The sequence below is a fragment of the Dasypus novemcinctus genome, chromosome 31 (assembly GCF_030445035.2).
Source record: "Dasypus novemcinctus isolate mDasNov1 chromosome 31, mDasNov1.1.hap2, whole genome shotgun sequence".
Lineage (NCBI taxonomy): Eukaryota > Metazoa > Chordata > Mammalia > Cingulata > Dasypodidae > Dasypus > Dasypus novemcinctus.
In genome coordinates this window covers 43952773-43970478 of record NC_080703.1, presented here as the reverse complement: position 1 = coordinate 43970478, position 17706 = coordinate 43952773, and the positions used below count along the sequence as shown (strand labels likewise).

At 41.7% G+C, this 17706-nt stretch overlaps 1 protein-coding gene across 1 annotated transcript in view; it reads right to left on the bottom strand.

The window, feature by feature from the left end:
• NEK11 (NIMA related kinase 11) overlaps positions 1–10220 on the bottom strand; it is a 30292-nt gene extending 20072 nt beyond the window's left edge. The window contains 3 exon segments of the mRNA XM_071212848.1: positions 3886–4012; positions 5445–5509; positions 10186–10220. Coding sequence (XP_071068949.1) covers positions 3886–4012; positions 5445–5509; positions 10186–10220 — 227 coding nt within the window.
• Positions 10221–17706: the final 7486 nt, after the last annotated feature.

The following is a 17706-nucleotide window of genomic DNA, read 5'->3' as shown; positions in this document are numbered from 1 at the left end:
ATTGTGCAAAGTCGCTGGAAAGCGTGACCCACGCACAGGAAAAGAGTGGACAGCAGAACTCCCTGAGAGGACCAGGCCTTGGATTTCACAGACTTCAGAGCAGCGCCGTGAATATGGCAAAGAGCTAAAGGGAATCACACTTGCGGAAGGAAAGGAAGGTTTGATGAAACTGTCTCATCAGAGAGAGACTACCAATAAAGAGATGGGAATTGTTTCTTTAAAGCACCAAATAGAAAGTCTGGAGTGGAAAAAGACATTAACAAATGAAAAATTCACTAGAGGGGCTCAATAGCAGATCTAAGCCGGCAGAAGAAAGAATCAGTAAATTTGAAGATAGATCAATAGTGATTATACAATCTGATGAAAGAAGAGAAAAATGAAGATAAATGAACAGAGCCTCAGAGAAACGTGGAACACCATTAAGCACACTGACACATATGTAATGAGAGTTCCAGAAGGAGAGGAGAAACAGATACAGAGGAAAAATGCTCCAAGAAATAATGACAGAAAACTTCCCGAATTTAGTGAACTACATTAATCTACACATCCAAGAAGCTCAACTAACTCCAAGAGGATAAACACACATCGGTAGTGAAAGTGCTAAAAGACAGAGAAAGGCAGAGAATCTTCAAAAACAAACAAAACAATAAGGGCTTGGTTGAATAAATTGTGACCAGGTACGGAATATTATGCAAATGCTTAAGTGATACGTGATGTATATTTATTGTTGCAGAACAATGCTCCATTGTCCTAAGTGAAAGAAAAAGCAAGTTATAAAGTCGTATGTAGTGAGATGACTTTTTGCAATAAATACATCTAGATAGGTGTATAAAGCACTTCACGTTGGTCATGGGAAACCTTGTTATCACTGACTACTGCACCTGGCTCACCTCTGGGGGGAGAACAGCCAGGGCTCCCTCCCACAGCAAACAGGCTGTGCCCCCACCCCTCTGACCATGGGGCTCCCTGGGGACTCCTCCTGGGTGCCGGGAGCCAGGCGGTGCTGGTCCTCTGCTTTCCTCTGCCCATGGCTAGGTCATGCCCGATACTTCTCCCAAATCACCACGAAGCCGGATGCCAGGTCGGGGGGGAGCTCCATTTCCAGGCACCCCTCCCACCTCCACACCAGAGCTTTGAACAGAACCCTGAGGCCAAGCGGTCCACGAGACCCTGTCCCACTGCCAGCCCCTCCCCTAAACCATCCACGGAAGAGAGGCCAGCAGTTCCAAGCCATCTGGTTGTCTCTCACATCGAGCTAAATAAGGACAGGATATAGTCTGGCTCTTTTCTGTTTAATTATACATTATTCCAGTTGTATTGTCCTTTATTTGTTTCTCCTACCAGAGTAACGAATTCTAACTATTCATAGATTAAATCAGTTTGAAGAGCTGGCCTAGGAACCCAATTCATTATAGTTTTCCTGTGGGGTAGAAAGTTTTCAGCAATTGCTTATACAAATCACCTTTGTTCAAGGCATTGTTCTCAGTGAACCTACTTATCATAACTTTTGAAATAACCATTAATATACTTTTAGAACCTAACCCATTTAAGGAGAGGGACTTCCTGTTCTCGATTGCTATAAATGAATCCAGAAAGGCTTAACAGATTGCGAAAGGAAGATAAGGTTATAGATGGGCAAACATGAACAGATGAAAATATAATTAGTAACTGGGACCGATTCTTCTTCAAGCATTATAAATAGCAAAACACCTGTCAATTATTCGTAAGTGTTTCAATCCTCAGAAAATATTCCACAATAAACAGATGCTACACGCTGAGATTCAGAGCAGGGTCCTCAACCCCGTTCAATCTAAATTTCCTAAGTGTCTCCCAAAGATTACTCATCACACACATGTATCTCTCACTGTAATTAATAGTTCTTTGTTATTCTTTCCACTTTAGGTTTGGCAATAAAAATTTCATTACCAGATAAGGCCATATTAATTCAGACACAACCAAGGTAATTACAAAATTCATAATAAAGTAGTTATTTGGAGTCAGGATAATAATGAATGCTCAGTTTGTACTTGCTGCATAGTTAATAATCTTTGCAAGGGAAACTGACCTAATGCTTGGAGAGATATATTAAAACTCTCCTACATCTTTATATTTGGGGGTTGGGGTTGTTTTAAGTTTTGCCTTAGCCAGACATCACGTTTGTAATTCTAGAACATTATAGAAAGTGATTCTCCTAAAATTCTTTATGCAATTCTAGAAATAATTTTTTCAAAAGAAAGAAAGAACATCAATACAACTGAGACAAAGACTCAGTGCTTTTCTCCTTTCTCTGGGGTTCTCCTGCCTCAGTTTAGGAGACAGCCATCTGACTTGGCAAGCAGAGACATTTGCTCTGTGAAATGTAAAAGACGGGCTTCGTAATTCAACATACTCTTAATTCAAATGACATGATGTAACATCTCCTTGAGAAACCAGGTAATCTCAAAACGAAGAAATATATATTTGAATCTGTTTTTAAATGTCCATGATAAAAAAATACACGTGTGAACCAAGGTAGATGCATAAAAAATTCAATACAAAGCCCTGCACTGGTCTCAAGGGGAGACGGGGCTTTCGTATCCTAAGGACCCTGCACAGTCCTGGGCAAACAGCAGGTGCTCACGCGGGCAGACACGTGGGTGCTCTCTGTTTGGTCTGTGCCACTGCTTGCTTATTTTTCGGGGCGTGTTCGGAGGAGGGAAGCGATAGAGGGAAGAGGAGAGCTGGATAGACGACTTGGAAAAGGCCCCAGGGCACAAGCCCCAAGGCTGAGAGACCAGAGAGGATGGGGAGTTACAATCAAGTGGCCGAGGACAGGCGAGGAGCTGCCAGCACCGACGCCAACGGCCCGCCTCGTGGAGACCCAGGGCCAAGCGCAGACCTGCGGGGCTCGCCCCTCTGACCCAGCGAAGGTCCTTTCTAGGCGCCCTCTTAGGAGGAGGAGGCGTGCATACCTCCCGCTCTGCCTGTCTTTGAAAGCTCAGCACTTTAAGTGGATTTGCATATAATATTACTTAGTTAATTAACAAACTCTCAGCTACATTATCTTTTCAACCCTTAATAAGTCAAAAATTACACAAGACTCCTCTTCAAAGGAAAATGAATTTTCCCCAAATAGGATCCACTGCTGTTAAAAGAGCACAGGCTTGGCACTGCTCTATGTGATAAGGAAGGAGAAATGCATTTAGCGCCTAAGATCAGAAATCGAGAAACCTCAGATGCATCTATCACTGAAAGCCCAGAAATTTTATTTAAATTTATCCTTAAAGCCAATATCTTTAGTAAAATTCTTAAAGAAGAAATCCAAAAAGCTGTATATTTCCCACAAGATAAAAATAAATTTTAAAATAAAATAAAGCATAGTATTAAGGATTAAAAATGCTTTATTTCAAAGGTTAGTAGAAACATATTAAAATTTAATGCTTAAGGTACATAAAGAACTATCCCTTGTGGTTCAGGAAGAAAAATCTAAATCAATCGATTAATTTATGAATAAAGGGAATTTCTGTCAACTTCATGAATATGACAAATTTCCAATACTTATTTACTATGGCTACATAATCACTCAGATGTCAGAGGGATAAAGTGAAGATAGTAAGTAAATGAGCCTAAAATCACAAGACATCATTGTCTCAAGGCAGCAGATGATTGTCACACGGACTAGCCACTGCCCTCTTACCAGAGGTGACTAACTCACATGGACTAGTCACTGCCCACTTACCGGTGATGACTAAGTCGCACAGACTAGCCATTGCCCTCTTACCAGAGGTGACTAACTCACATGGACTAGCCCTGCCCGCTGACCAGAGGTGACTAAGTCACATGAACTGGGCACTGCCCGCTGACCAAAGGTACCTCCTCACATGGACTAGCCCACCACCCACTTACCAGATGTCCAACTTGGTGTCGTAGCCCTGGTGCTGCAGGGCCTCTGGGCTCATGTAATGGGGCGTTCCAGTTAACGTTGTGGCCAGGGCACAGGGTCCCATCAGGAGTCAAGATACTCCAAAATCCCCTGGAAATAATAACGAGCTTAATGAGCACTTTCTTTTTATTTTTTTTTAGATTTTTTTTTTATTCCTCTCCCCTTTCCCCCCTCCTCCTGTTGTCTGCTCTCTCTGTCCATTCACTGTGTGTTCTTCTGTGTCCGCTTGTATTCTTGTCAACGGCAACCAGAATCTTTGTCTCTTTTTGTTGTGTCATCTTGCTGCGTCAGCTCTCCGTGTGTGCAGCACTCCTGGGCAGGCTGTGCTTTTTTTCACACTGGGGGGCTCTCCTTACAGGGTGCACTGGGTGGCTCTCCTTACAGGGTGCACTCCTTGTGCATGGGGCTCCCCTACACGGGGACACCCCTGCGTGGCACAGCACTCCTTGTGCACATCAGCACAGCGGTGGGCCAGTTCCACACGGGTCAGGAGGCCCTGGGTTTGAACTCTGGATCTCCCATGTGGTAGGCACATGCTCTATCCATTGAGCTAAATCTGCTTCCCAATGAGCACTTTCAAACAATGAAAAGGCAGTAGCAATTAACCGAGTGAGTGTCTAATTTGAGCATTTTAATATGCCATGACTCCACCATTTTAAAGGGAAACAAAAGAAAAGTGATGTATTTTAATTACTCAATGCTGGTGAAGAGTTTCATTTTTAATAGTTATAAGGCTTATAGGGAAAAGAAGGCTGTGAGTCATTTAAGTGAATTATGTAAACTAAGACCTTCTTATTTCTGGAATTATGAGAACTAGGTGAACTGAAATAAAAAGCAATTTCAAGTCTGAATAACAGCAAACAAAACAATTCTGGAAGGGCTGAATATGATAATGTTCAATTTTGCCTGAGGGGGGAGAGTTTGTTCTTAATGCACAATAGAGAAAAGTTTTAAATAAAGACCTGTGACTTTTCAAGACACACTAGAAAAATCTGAATCCATCAGTGTCTCTATTTTTGCCTAATAAGTTGCTTTTATGCCTTCCCTCTCTAAAAACATCCTACTTAAAGATTAATCAATCTAGTAACTAACCATTATGACTGGAAGTACAGTTGTGAAGATGAACTAAAAGTCAGTAAAGTCATTAAGTATTTTAATTATCTATGATAATGAAGTATTGCTTGTGATAAAATAAGCAGGAAACCTGTAGAAATTAATCAAAACAGTAAACAAGGCTAACCACTTGGAAAGTGCCTGGATACAGTAGGATCTCAAAAAATGGTCATTGAACCTACCAAGCAATACAGTAAATATCTTATCCCTCCAATTATATTGGGTCATCAGAAACAAAATTATTATTTTTTGTTGGGTCCAAATTGGTAAGAACAAAAATATAAGAATTGCAAATCAGTCAGTGACTACTCTAACACTTCCAGATACCAAGTAATTCAGTTCATTATTTTGGTAACATTTAGAATACACTCTGCCGTGTTTTTGGAGTCAGTTATAAAAAATATCTTACCAATTTTAAGTAGGTTGTTTTTCAGAAATATATTCTTTGATTTCAAGTCTTGATGAAGTATTCTCCTATAAAAGGTAAAAAAGGATCTACCACTTCTTGAAAAACATAAAAATTTTAAATTCAAATATATTTCATGGGTATGATTATATATAAAGAGATTCACACATAAATACACATACCCATAGAGAGACCTTCCAATGTTTAAAAACTACAAAGTGACAGTGTTTTCTAGTTTTCCTGAGGGAACAAGGAATCATATAAGGGTTTTAAAGGGAGAGCAGCATGCACTTGGAAGAAGGGTGATGAGTCTTTAGTATTTCAGTAGACAGACTTTACTGTGCTTCTGTAGCATGACACCATATCCAGTAGCTTTAGTTTCCATAAAGCTTTATAATTTACTTGTATCGTCCAGGTGAAAATAATAATGTTGGTGGTGATATTTAATAATAGATAACATGTTTTGAGTCTTACTCTAGCCTTGCACAGAAATTATGTGGGTCAAGGTTTCTATTTCAGGAATTATGGAAAACTAGACAACTTGAAAACTGTTACCTAAAAAACACCTAAAAATGCTGAAGAAAGTATACAAATATCTTTAAGACTGGGCCCTCAAAAAAATGAGTCAATTCCCTGAGGATTATAGAAAAAGAGAAAAATTAAGCTGAGAATCTGAGTGGGTAGAAGGTGCCGATTTCTCAATTACTCTGGGGAATTTTGTTGGTCTCAGTAACTCATGGGCTGGATTTAATGGTCTCACAGAAACAAGGGCTGCAACCCTGAGAAAGTGCAGTATGGAGAGCTGGAATGAATAATACGCACACACAAAATCCTACACTTGAGTCTTACCTTAAGTGAAACGATGGCCTAGGAAATATTCACTCAGGAGTAAGCAGAACTGCAAGAATGAGCCTCTTATAGCTCTGATCACCAAGTAGGGAAAAAAAACCTCCCTTCATAATTTGCAGTCATACCCCTGTGCTCACTCACATTTGGGATTCAAATGTACAGGAGCTTTATGGTTCCATGAAGCTCAAACCAAGGAATTAACATAAAATTCTGGCCTCAATTGGTAATACCCTCCCTGGGTATCTGGCAGTAGTAGATGCAAACTAAGAATCAGCAGATAACAGACAGTGAAATTAGACCCCCAAGAATTTCAGATAATTATAATAGGAGTCAAACTATAAACTAAGTATATTTTAAATTATTAAAATCATAAAGAAAGGAATAGAAAGCATGAGATGTAAACAGGATATTATCCAAAATAAAACAATGCTGATTTGAGAAACAAAAAAACAGTACTTCTAATGGGGAGAATGTGATTATTGCAACTAAAAACTTGAGGTTAGGACCTCAGCTTCCAACTATGACAGAGTAAAATTACATCATACCAATTCTCGCACCTTCTATAGAGAGCACAGTAAAGTCTAAACAGTGTAAAACCAGGATAAAATATTTTTTTATAAACAGCTCTTTGAAGATATCAGAGCTGCACCAAGACAAACCAAGACAGTCAGGACTTGAGGGCTGGATCCTGGAGAGAAGGGAATGCAGGAGTTGAGCCGTGCCAGTTCCTCTGGGGCATCTGTCATAAAGGCCATGCAGATTACTCTGCAGTTCTGTCGCAGCTCTGCAGGGCTTGGATTGGCTAAAATGATAGGTCAGGGCCACTAGTGCAGCCAGGAACTGGGGGGCATTTCCCACTGAAGAGACAACCAAAGGGAAGAGGTTGACATTCTGCATGGCTTTTGCCCTGGAGGCACCTGCTGAACCTAAGGTGTGGGGCAAGAAACCAAGTAGAAAGCAGCTATTAAGAAGTTAAAAAATAGGGGAAGCGGACTTGGCCCAGTGGTTAGGGCATCCGTCTACCACATGGGAGGTCCGCAGTTCAAACCCTAGGCCTCCTTGACCCATGTGGAGCTGGCCCATGTGCAGTGCTGATGTGTGCAAGGAGTGCCCTGCCACGCAGGGGTGTCCCCCGCGTAGGGGAGCCCCACGTGCAAAGAGCGTGCCCTGTACAGAGAGCCACCCAGTGCAAAAGAAAGTGCAGCCTGCCCAGGAACGGTGCTGCACATATGGAGAGAAAGAGACACAGATTCCCATGCCACTGACAACAACAGAAGTGGACAAAAAGAATACACAGCAAATGGACACCGAACACACAACAAATGGACACAGAGAACAGACAACTGGGATGGGGAGGAAGGGGAAAGAAATAAATTTAAAAATTAATTTAAAAAAAAAGAAGCTAAAAAAATACTAAGTAGAGTTTTCGGTACATTCAAAGAACCGGGGGGGCGGGCGGTGGAGAGGGGGTGTTAATCTTGGGTTTTCAAGGCCCGCCAAGAAGGAGGAATCTTGGTAAAGGACTAAAGCCTAGCTGAAAAGCCTGAAAACCTTAAAAATAAAGGCAAACTGGAAACAGACCAATCTTCACAAAGTGTGAAACACAGCCTTAAATTATTTCAGTCCATGACTGGATCAAGGTGACCTTCCCCTACTGTATTTGTCAGCTACAAAAAATTAAATCCTCTCCAGAGGAAGATAATATCATCCGAAGTCTCTGTCTTCTTTATATATAATGCCCAGCATGTAATAAAAAACTACCAGGCATGTGAAGAAGCAAGATAAAATCATTAAAAATCAAGAGGTAAAAAACAGACTTAGAAGCAAATCCACAGGTAATGCACCTACTGGAATTATTGAACAAGAATTAAAAGTAATTGTTATAAAAAATAAATGACACAATGGATAATTTCAATGGGGGTTACACATGGGCACACACATTAAAAAAAAGAATCAAATGAAATTTCTAGATATGAAAAAATAATTACTAAAATTAAGAATTCAGTAGATATTTTTGAAAGCAGATTCGACACAGCAGAAAAGAGGACTTAGAAACTGGAATGTTGGTTAGTGGGAAATACACTAAAGCACAAAAAGGACAAAAGTGCAAAAATATAGAAAAGAGTTGGAAAAAGATCTGAATTATGGCTTAAAAGTTCTAATATATGTGAAAATGGAGTACTAGAAGGAGTTCATAGAAATGGAGAATGGAATGAGAAACCCAAATGTACAGCTATAGACATTTTGAAAGGATAAAAGATAATAGGGAAGAGGCAAAATTCAAAAAGATAATGACTGAGAATCTCCAGAATTTAGAAAGACAGGAATTCTTAAATCCAGAAGCAAAATAAATCACAGGAAGAATAAATGAAAAGTCCACAATTGACACAATTCTCTAATACCGGAGAAAAACAAGGACAAAGATGAGGTATTAAGAACTAGCATAAAGAAAAGAGATTGCCTTACGAAGCGTGATGATGGGGTGGAGAACAGGCTTCTCAGTAAGAGTCCAGAAGGCAGCAGGATAACATTTTCAACGTGTTAGATCAGATGTCTGTCAACAGGAATTTTATACCCAGCTAAATTATTATAGAATGAGCACAAAATAAAGACTTTTCAAACACACACAAAAAATGAGAGCATTTACCATTCACAAAACTTCACCAAGGGAACTTCAAAAGGATATATTTTAGGAAGAGTGAACATAGCCACAAAAGGAAGGCCTGAGGTGCAAAAAGTAGCGGTGACTATAGAAACAGGTAAATGTGAGGAAATCTGAACAAGTGCTGGCTTAACAAACCAATAGCAGTAAAGATAATTACTAATTTGTAGGGGTATAACAAGAAGATAGCATTAAAATGCTGAACAGCAAACATATAAAAGGAGGAGGGAGGTAATTTTAAGAGAAGGATAAAGATATTAACTTGAAAATTAACTCAAGTATGCATTTAATAATTTAAGAGTAAGCACTGTCAACAGAAATGAAATGTATCATTTGCAAACTAATAGAAGAAAAAGTGGAATAACATAAAACCAGACCAATCCAAAAAAAAAGTCATTAAAGGGTAAAAAGAAGTATAAAAAATGCAAAGTAAATAGAAAGCACAAAATAAGATGGTAGAAATATCTTCAATATATTGTTAATCCCAACTGAATAGTCATCAAAATACAGAGATTGTCAGATGATATTTTTAAGAAACAAAACTGTTATAAAGAACACTCTTAAATCATATACTTGGCAAATATCCATTCTTTTCAAGTATATAAAAATAAAATCTGAGAAATAACAAGATGGCTTGCAACTGAGTAAGTTACATAGAATCTTTTTCTAAGAATCTCAGAGTAGACCTCCATCTATTATTTCAATGTTCCACATCACGTCTGTAGGAGTGATGGACCCCTCTCCTTTCTGTTTCGTGACCTACAAGAGTGCTAGGAGACCTGGTTAAGATCTTCCTCAGGCCATTCTCTGCAGCCTCCAGGACCCACAGTGGGTGGAGGACAATCTGAATACAGAGCAGCTGTACCTCGGGTCTCTACCAGACAAAATACTGCAGAGAAGTTATGGACAATTTAATCCTCATTTCCCCTTCAGGCCTTATCCTGACGGCTTCTGCAACCTCAGCGCCCTTCCCCACCACAGGTCCACGCTTCATCGGTCAGGGTCCCGGGGTGGACATCAGACTCTTCCTGTGGAAGGTGCTGGCACAGCTGCTGCCCCCTTTGTGCTGTGTGGGCCGGGCAGCCCTCAGTGCTGTTCTCTGCCATGTGGGTCACGGGCCCTCAGGACCACAAGACCTGGTGGGGGCTTCCTTGCATAAAGAGATGCTCAGGATATAATCAAGAAGCGAGAATGGGAGAAAGCAAGAGTGTCCAGCACCACCACGGGCGCTACCTTCCAACCTGGTAGGGTGCCTCCTCCCCCGTCATATTCACTGACCTGGGCTCCCACGTTCTGACCTAAAGCCTCCTACGTCAAAAATTAATTCCACGCGCCACCTTCCAGGGTCTGACTTAGCCACTCCGCCACACCGTTCACCACGGGCCGGGAAGCTGTGCGAGCTACCGGGTGACTGGGTTGCCATCTTAGGGACAGTGCCCGGCCTGTGCTCTTCTCCACTGTGAAAGCTTCACAGCCAGAAAGGCCTCGGAGCACGAGCAGGCGGGCTCTGGGCAGAGAAGAATTCTAGCCTAACTGAGCTCCTCCCTCACCCAACCAGAACGGCTTTGAGTGTTACCTCTAAGGCGGCATCTAGAGAACTGCGAATATTCTCAGCTTTTAGCCGCATTATTTAGAAGTGCTTATGCCATATGCCGTAGATTTAGAATATTACAAACATATAAATACACCCAAATTAAAATAAGTACAGGAAAGTTTCCAAGGGGTATGCAAAATAATCATTTCTTCTGTAACCTCATTCTTTGTAGTTCTTCCCTGGTCACCTTTATTTCCTCTGCTGCTGCCCTCAAATAATTTGAAAGGTATTTGCAGTGGAGAAGCCAAACCCAACCTCTTCAGATATGTGGTTTCCAACATAATCGTCTTCCTATCTTATGTGAGCACAATCTGTGTTATTTTCAAAACACATTTTAATATATACCATAGACCAGGGGTTCTTAACAAGGGGTCCATGAGCTTGAACTGAAATTCAAAACACTATTCTTGTGCGGACGTGTTGGTGCGGGTGTGGCGTGCTCATCAAATAGCAGGCAGTAGTACAGGGTGGACTGCGTAAGGGCCTGTGGTTTTCGCCTGACGGGCAAACCAAAGCGGTTAAGAACCCTTGCTGTACACATGCAGGGAGAAAACTGGAGTAATGCCCTATCTCCCTGTCTTTACAGGCAATAGTCAGAAAGGTTTAAATTTGGAGCTTGGTGGCACTCTGTGACGGGCCGCGTTCTTGTGGCCAGTTTCCTACCCCTGTCCGGCAGTGCCTGCCCTGATGGGCAGCCTGCTGGCGCTCCCAGCCTCGGCACGTAAGACAGGATGACAGCTGTGTCTGAGCAGAAGCCGTAAGAACCGTTGAATGTTTCTAACTCACCTGCTTTTCCCTCCCCCAGATAAGAGCTGCTCCTTCCTTGTCCGCTTCAGAAGGAGTGGACACGCAGAGCAGGTCTACGGGAGGCCCACAGCGGCCAGCGTGCAACCAGAGCAGGAAGTGATCGCTGTTGTAAGACGCTGAGCGTGAGGGTAGGCTGATGCGTCGACTCGGCCAGGTCGTGGGGCCCAGTCGTTGGTCGAGCAAGCACTGGGCTAACTATAATACAGAGACATCCATGGGCTTTCGCCATCGGTGAGTTTACTGCACAGATGGCTGGTTGCAGCTACGCTCTACCAGGGAGAGTGCTGTCAGCAATGAGTGACGGTTATCCAATCAGTTTAATCTTAAAAGGGAAGTGATTCCAGCACTCAGAATTTCCCAGCCCATCCTTGGACACTCTTCAAGGACCTTCACTGGACTTTCATCGGGACCCTGGCTGCGGCTGCCCGCGGAACCTGGACTGGTGCGTCCCCACGGTCACGGGAGAGACGCTTACAAATATCACACTATTTACAGATACCTCCTGTTGACTCTGCTCCCTGGAGAATCCTGATTACTACACTGAGATTGGCGTTTAACACAGCATAATCCTCTTCAGCAGGAATAAGTTTTAGTGTCATATTTAGTTAATTGTGAAGATCCTCAGCTTTTAACATCATCATTTATGAGTGTTTAGGCTGTTTGCCAATACAACATTCCTTTGGATTTAAATTGTAAACAGGTAATTAAAATCAGCTTATTATCTGAAGGAAGCATGTCTTAAGACCTATACTAAATTAAAAACTGAACACCAACAGGAGTGAAAAATATATTTATGATCAGGAAGAAGACACAGTATTTCTCCACTTAAACCTACATTGGAGATTGGGTGAAAATGGAGATCACTTGCTTCTCTCCCCTCCAAATTCCCCCAAAATATAAGAAAAACTTTCAAGAGAAAAGCTGTAGTAGTGTAAGAAAATAATAATAATATATGGACAAGGATTTTTCAAAAGGCCTGAAAAGACTACAGAAAAAGGTGTCCCAAACCTAAAACATCACTGGAGAAGAAGCTGCCTCCGCATGCCTCCACCAACTGGCCCAGTATCCATCCCGGGTCGCTCGACTCAATCCCCTCACCCCCTGCCTCCTGAGATCACCTCTCAAACAAATCACTGGTACCCCAGTCCTGGGGTCAGGCTCTGATTTTGAAGGCCCTGCTGCTTCCAACCTTGGAGCTTCATTTCTAACTCCCTGTGGGACTCTCTTTACGTTCTCCACTGGATTCTCAGACCCAGCATATTCACAATTAAACTCAGCATCCCTATTTCAACTGCCTTGCCAACTGTTCACTCGCCCAGTCGTGGGCTCATGTCTGACATTTTCAGTTAGAAAGAGAGACACTTAAAGAAACGTCAACCAACCCCGACACAGGTATTGGGGTTGCCAGCCACAGCATGACCCACCCAGGCTTCTGATGGGAAGACGTTTTCATCACACAGAGAGGAGACGGAGCAGGGTCAGCTCCATTTGGGGTGTGGGTTCCCCATAACCAAGAGTCTCAATCCGTGGTCAACACGGGGAGATGTTCTCCACGCAGCACCCCTCTTGTGCTTGGGTGCTGCAGGGGAGGCACTTGCTCCCTCCCTGCCAGGGACAGTTAAACTCCGGGGGTGTGAGGTGGATGTCATAAAACATGCCTTACAGAGTCAGACGGTCTCCAGTGAATATCCACGTACACACAGAACAGCAAGGAGGAAGTGGAAGAAGTCTCTCATCTGCGAGAGGACTGTTCAGTCCACCCAGGCTGAAAACCCAGGTCTAGCACAGGATGCACTTGAGGCTCCCGAGGAGGGGCAGCCAGCCACACTAGACTTCCCTGACACGCTTGCCTACCGCGCCTCACAGCTCCACTGACCTGCAAAGTCCAGTCATTTCAGCTTCCCACGATTCCTCACGTGCTCCTTGGGCTCAGGTCTCACAACCTCAAGCACAGACATGACAACAGGCCCCCTCTCCCCTCTGAAAGTCATCTCACAGTCTTCTGAAGCAAGCTCTAGTCACATCATAGCTCTTCTCCCAAACTCCCCTGGTGCCAATGTCTGATCTACAAGACAAAGCCCTCCACGGTCCAATCCCACATCTTTGGTCTCTACTCCAAGAGCCTTCCCAACTGGACTACTCACCACTCATGCTGAAAGTGCCACGTTTTCTCTCCTTACTCTGCTTCTTAGATCTGGAAAGCTCTGGCCTACATTTTACCATGTTCAAAACCTGCCTTTTATCAAACATCACTTCTTCCAAGAAGTTTTCATTGATTCTCCAAAATGGGAACATTATCCCTCTTCTGCTCACCTATAATACTTAAATTGTACTTCTCTTGGCACATTTATCACTTGTTTTAAAAAGTTTAACTTACATAGAGTAAGGTACATAAATTCAAGCTTGATGAAGTCTTACATGTATATTAACTTTGTAAATCTCCACCAGATCAAGATACAGAACATTTCCAGCATCCAGCTTTCTTTTGTCCCTTCCATTCAAAGTCTCCTCTGACTTCTACCACAATAGACTCGTTTTGCCCAGTTTTGAACTTGATTAAACGGAATAATCTAGCATACAGTCTTGTGTGTCTGGCTTCTTTCACCTAGCATCATGTCTCTGAGATCTGTCTGGGTTGTGCTGACAGCAGTGTGCCCTTTTAAGTTCCAGAGTGGTATTCCACTGTACAGCTCTACACAGTTTACTTAACCTTCCACTGTAGATGGATAGTGTCCAGTTTTTTGGCTACTACAAATAAGGCTCCTAGAACATTTTTGTGTAGGTCTTTTGGTGGACACAAGTACTTATTTCTTCTCTTAGGAGTGGAATTATGGGGTCTTGGGGCATTTGCACACCTAGTATAGGAGGTACTATCAAGCATTTTTCCAAAGTGGTCATACCAATTTACACTCCACCAGCAATGTGTTACATTCCTGCTAACACTTGGTATTGTCAGCGTTTTGTTAGCTCTTTCCAGTGGCTGTGCCCTCATTTCTACACTGAATTATAATCAACACCAACATTTGCATTGGACTTCATAGACTGTTAACTTCTTCCAAGTTCACTATTATAATTCATATTCTCTACAGCCCTATAATGTAAGCAGAAATAATCCATTATTATCCTTATCTTGTAGACGAAGAAGGCTCAGAAAGGTCAAGCGACTTGCCCAATATCATAAAACTAGTAAGTAATGCCTGCTGAAGTAGACTCCGAATTCAATGCATCCACCATGCTACACTGCTCATCATTACTTGGGTACATGTTTTATATGTGCTGGTTAACTAATGGTCCTTTGAGGTTAGGACTTATTTTTAATTTATCACAAAGAATGAATGAACTTGAACACTGTACTGAAATTTCTTTTTTTTTTTTTTAAAGGTTTTTAAAATTTATTTGTTTATTTCTCTCCCCTTCCCCCCGACCCCGGTTGTCTGTTCTCTGTGTCTATTTGCTGGGTCTTTTTTTTTTTGGTCCGCTTCTGTTCTTGTCAGCGGCATGGGAATCTGTGTTTCTTTTTGTTGCGTCATCTTGCTGCGTCATCTCTCTGTGTGTGCGGCACCATTCCTCGGCAGGCTGCACTTTCTTTCGCGCTAGGCGGCTCTCCTTACCAGGCACACTCCTTGCGTGTGGGGCTCCCCTATGCGGGGGACACCCCCGCGTGGCACAGCACTCCTTGCGCTCATCAGCACTGCACATGGGCCAGCTCCACACGGGTCAAGGAGGCCTGGGGTTTGAACCGCGGACCTCCCATATGGTAGACGGACGCCCTAACCACTGGGCCAAGTCCGCCGCCTGTACTGAAATTTCTGTGTCTACAGTATTATGGTATTTCAGATTTACATATCACAAATATTCAAAGTTAGCCCCTTTTAATGACTTTCCTTTGAATATTAAGATAGTGCAAAAAAATTACCCAAGTTTTGACTGCTATTCTAAATAAAATGCATTTCAGACAGAATCACAAACCTCTAAACCATCTACTGGTAATTGTCCCTTTGAAGAATTATTTTAAGCTCATTTCCTTTAGGTATTACTAAGCAGAACCAAATGTATCAAAAATATCTGGGCTCTTAAATCCACTGGATTTCAGTTTTATATTTTGCACATAGAAGACCAAAGTTGTCCTCTTTATATGTATTCTTGTTTGTACTGTTTTCCTTGTGTATAAGCTAACAACATGCCAGGGAATAAAGAAAAGAAAGGAAATACCAGATAACTATGTGTACATCGAACTCTCACACTCTGCAGCTTTAGGTAGCTTATTAAAAGATTATATTCTCTTATCATTATCTCTTCCAATAGTTTGACATCATTCAGAAGATTGTTCTGAGCTGTCAATAAACCAGTGGCTATCTGTATCATCGAGCATGTGTTTTAGAAGATACACGGTGAAGCACAGAATAATCCAATTACTTTTTATGATATCAGAAACCACAGATGACACATCTAGGCCAACCGGCATGCATGGCCATTCAGACCTTGATTTTCCCTAGAAATTACCATTTTTGTTCATGAATGTGACCAGGTGTTCCACCCATCGCAAGGGGAAAGTTAACACAGACACCTCATAATATTCGCTGTGATTTGTCAATGCATGTTCATCTTTTCAATTATGTTCCTCTCATTTTAAGGGTCTGTAAAACATTTGACATCTAAAACTTCCTACTTTTGACCTATAGAAAAATAATTTAAAGTTTTAAAATACATCTTTCAGGCAGGGGTTGTAAATCCAAAGTACAGACAATTGAAACTCATAAAACATGCTTTGACTTTATCAGATATTTCATGTCAAAATTGACTTTTAGTCTGAATACTTAATAGCTCTGAGGCCAAAGTATCTCCTGCCTCAATTACTCAATTTACCTGAAACATGTCAAGGTACTGTGCAGTTTATTTGTAGCATGCTAAGGTATTTACTGCTCAAAAGGCTATAAGATACAATAAACTCATAGCATGTGTTTATCTGAAAATCACTCATAATTCACAGGATGTGATCAGATATAAGGGAATGTGTTTAATACAAGTTTCTGTCTTGTATTCAAGGCCAACTTGATTTCTAGAACAACAAAAAAAAGCTATGCATACTAAATCCTCTGGGTACAGTCATTCAACAGTTTCTTCATGGAAAACAAATTGCAATGCTTAACTATAGCCATTTACCCTTTGGACTTGTTTTTTTTCTATTCCACACACAGACACAATTTTCATGTTCAAACCTGACTGTTAAAACTATCCTGTATTCCATTTGCAAATGAACATACCTCTCATGCATATAGTCCACTCCCAGTAACAGCTGGATAAACCATTCTATTATTGGATTTTGTGGAAAGGTTTTCCCAGCTTCTTTATATTCTTGAATTTTACAGTCCAAATCTCGATGCTGAAACAAAAATAGCACACTTTCTATTTTTTTTTTCAGTTAAGATTTTAAAACCACATTCTCTTAGTGTGGTTTCTCTTAACTACAGATAATACAGAGCCATTACTGCTTATCATAAGAAAGTGAGGGCACAGCACCATTCAGTAACTATCACTCCAGGACAAAACCCTTCCCAAGGAGAAAGTTATCGTGCCACTTCCAATCTAAATTATTCCATTACATTATCTAGATATGTATACACATAAAAGTAGGAATAACTTTCCTTATGCTCAGAGTTAAATATGATTATGGAACCCTGGTAGATAGACAGGTTAAAAATAACAAAGCCAGTAAAATTCCAGTTAACGATATTAATTTAATAAAAAGGTAGCGATGTTTGGTGAACCTTAACCACTGCTCATGTTGGATACATGGTGCTGGCTGCTACAGTGCAGATTCTTTAAGTTTGGCAAGCCCAGACCCATGGGCAGGAATGCAACAACTGTTAAGGTATGTGGGGTCCCAAACCCATCATTTATGCATTTACTCAGTGTAATGGTTTGAGGCTGTGTGTACCCCCAGAAAAGTATGTTCTTAAATTTAATCCATCTTAAGATCCTACTCACCATGGTAAGTAGGATCTTCTGGTGAGCAGGATCTTAAGATGTGACCCACCTCACTCAGGAGGTGGATTGCTTCACAAGAGAACGACATTCAGGCAAAAAAGAGAGAGAACGCCATGAAGCAAGAAGCGGGGAAACCCTAAAGAGAAGAGGGAGACCAGCAGACGCCACCATGTGCCTTGTCACATGACAGAGGAGTCCAGGATCGCCAGCCGCTCGTCTTCAGGAAGAAGGAATTGTCTTGATGATGCCTTGATGTGAACATTTTCACAGCCTCGGAACTATAAGCTTATAAGCGAATATATTCCCACCATGAAAGGCCAACCCATGTCTGGTATACTGCTTTGAAGAGCCTAGAAAACCAGAAC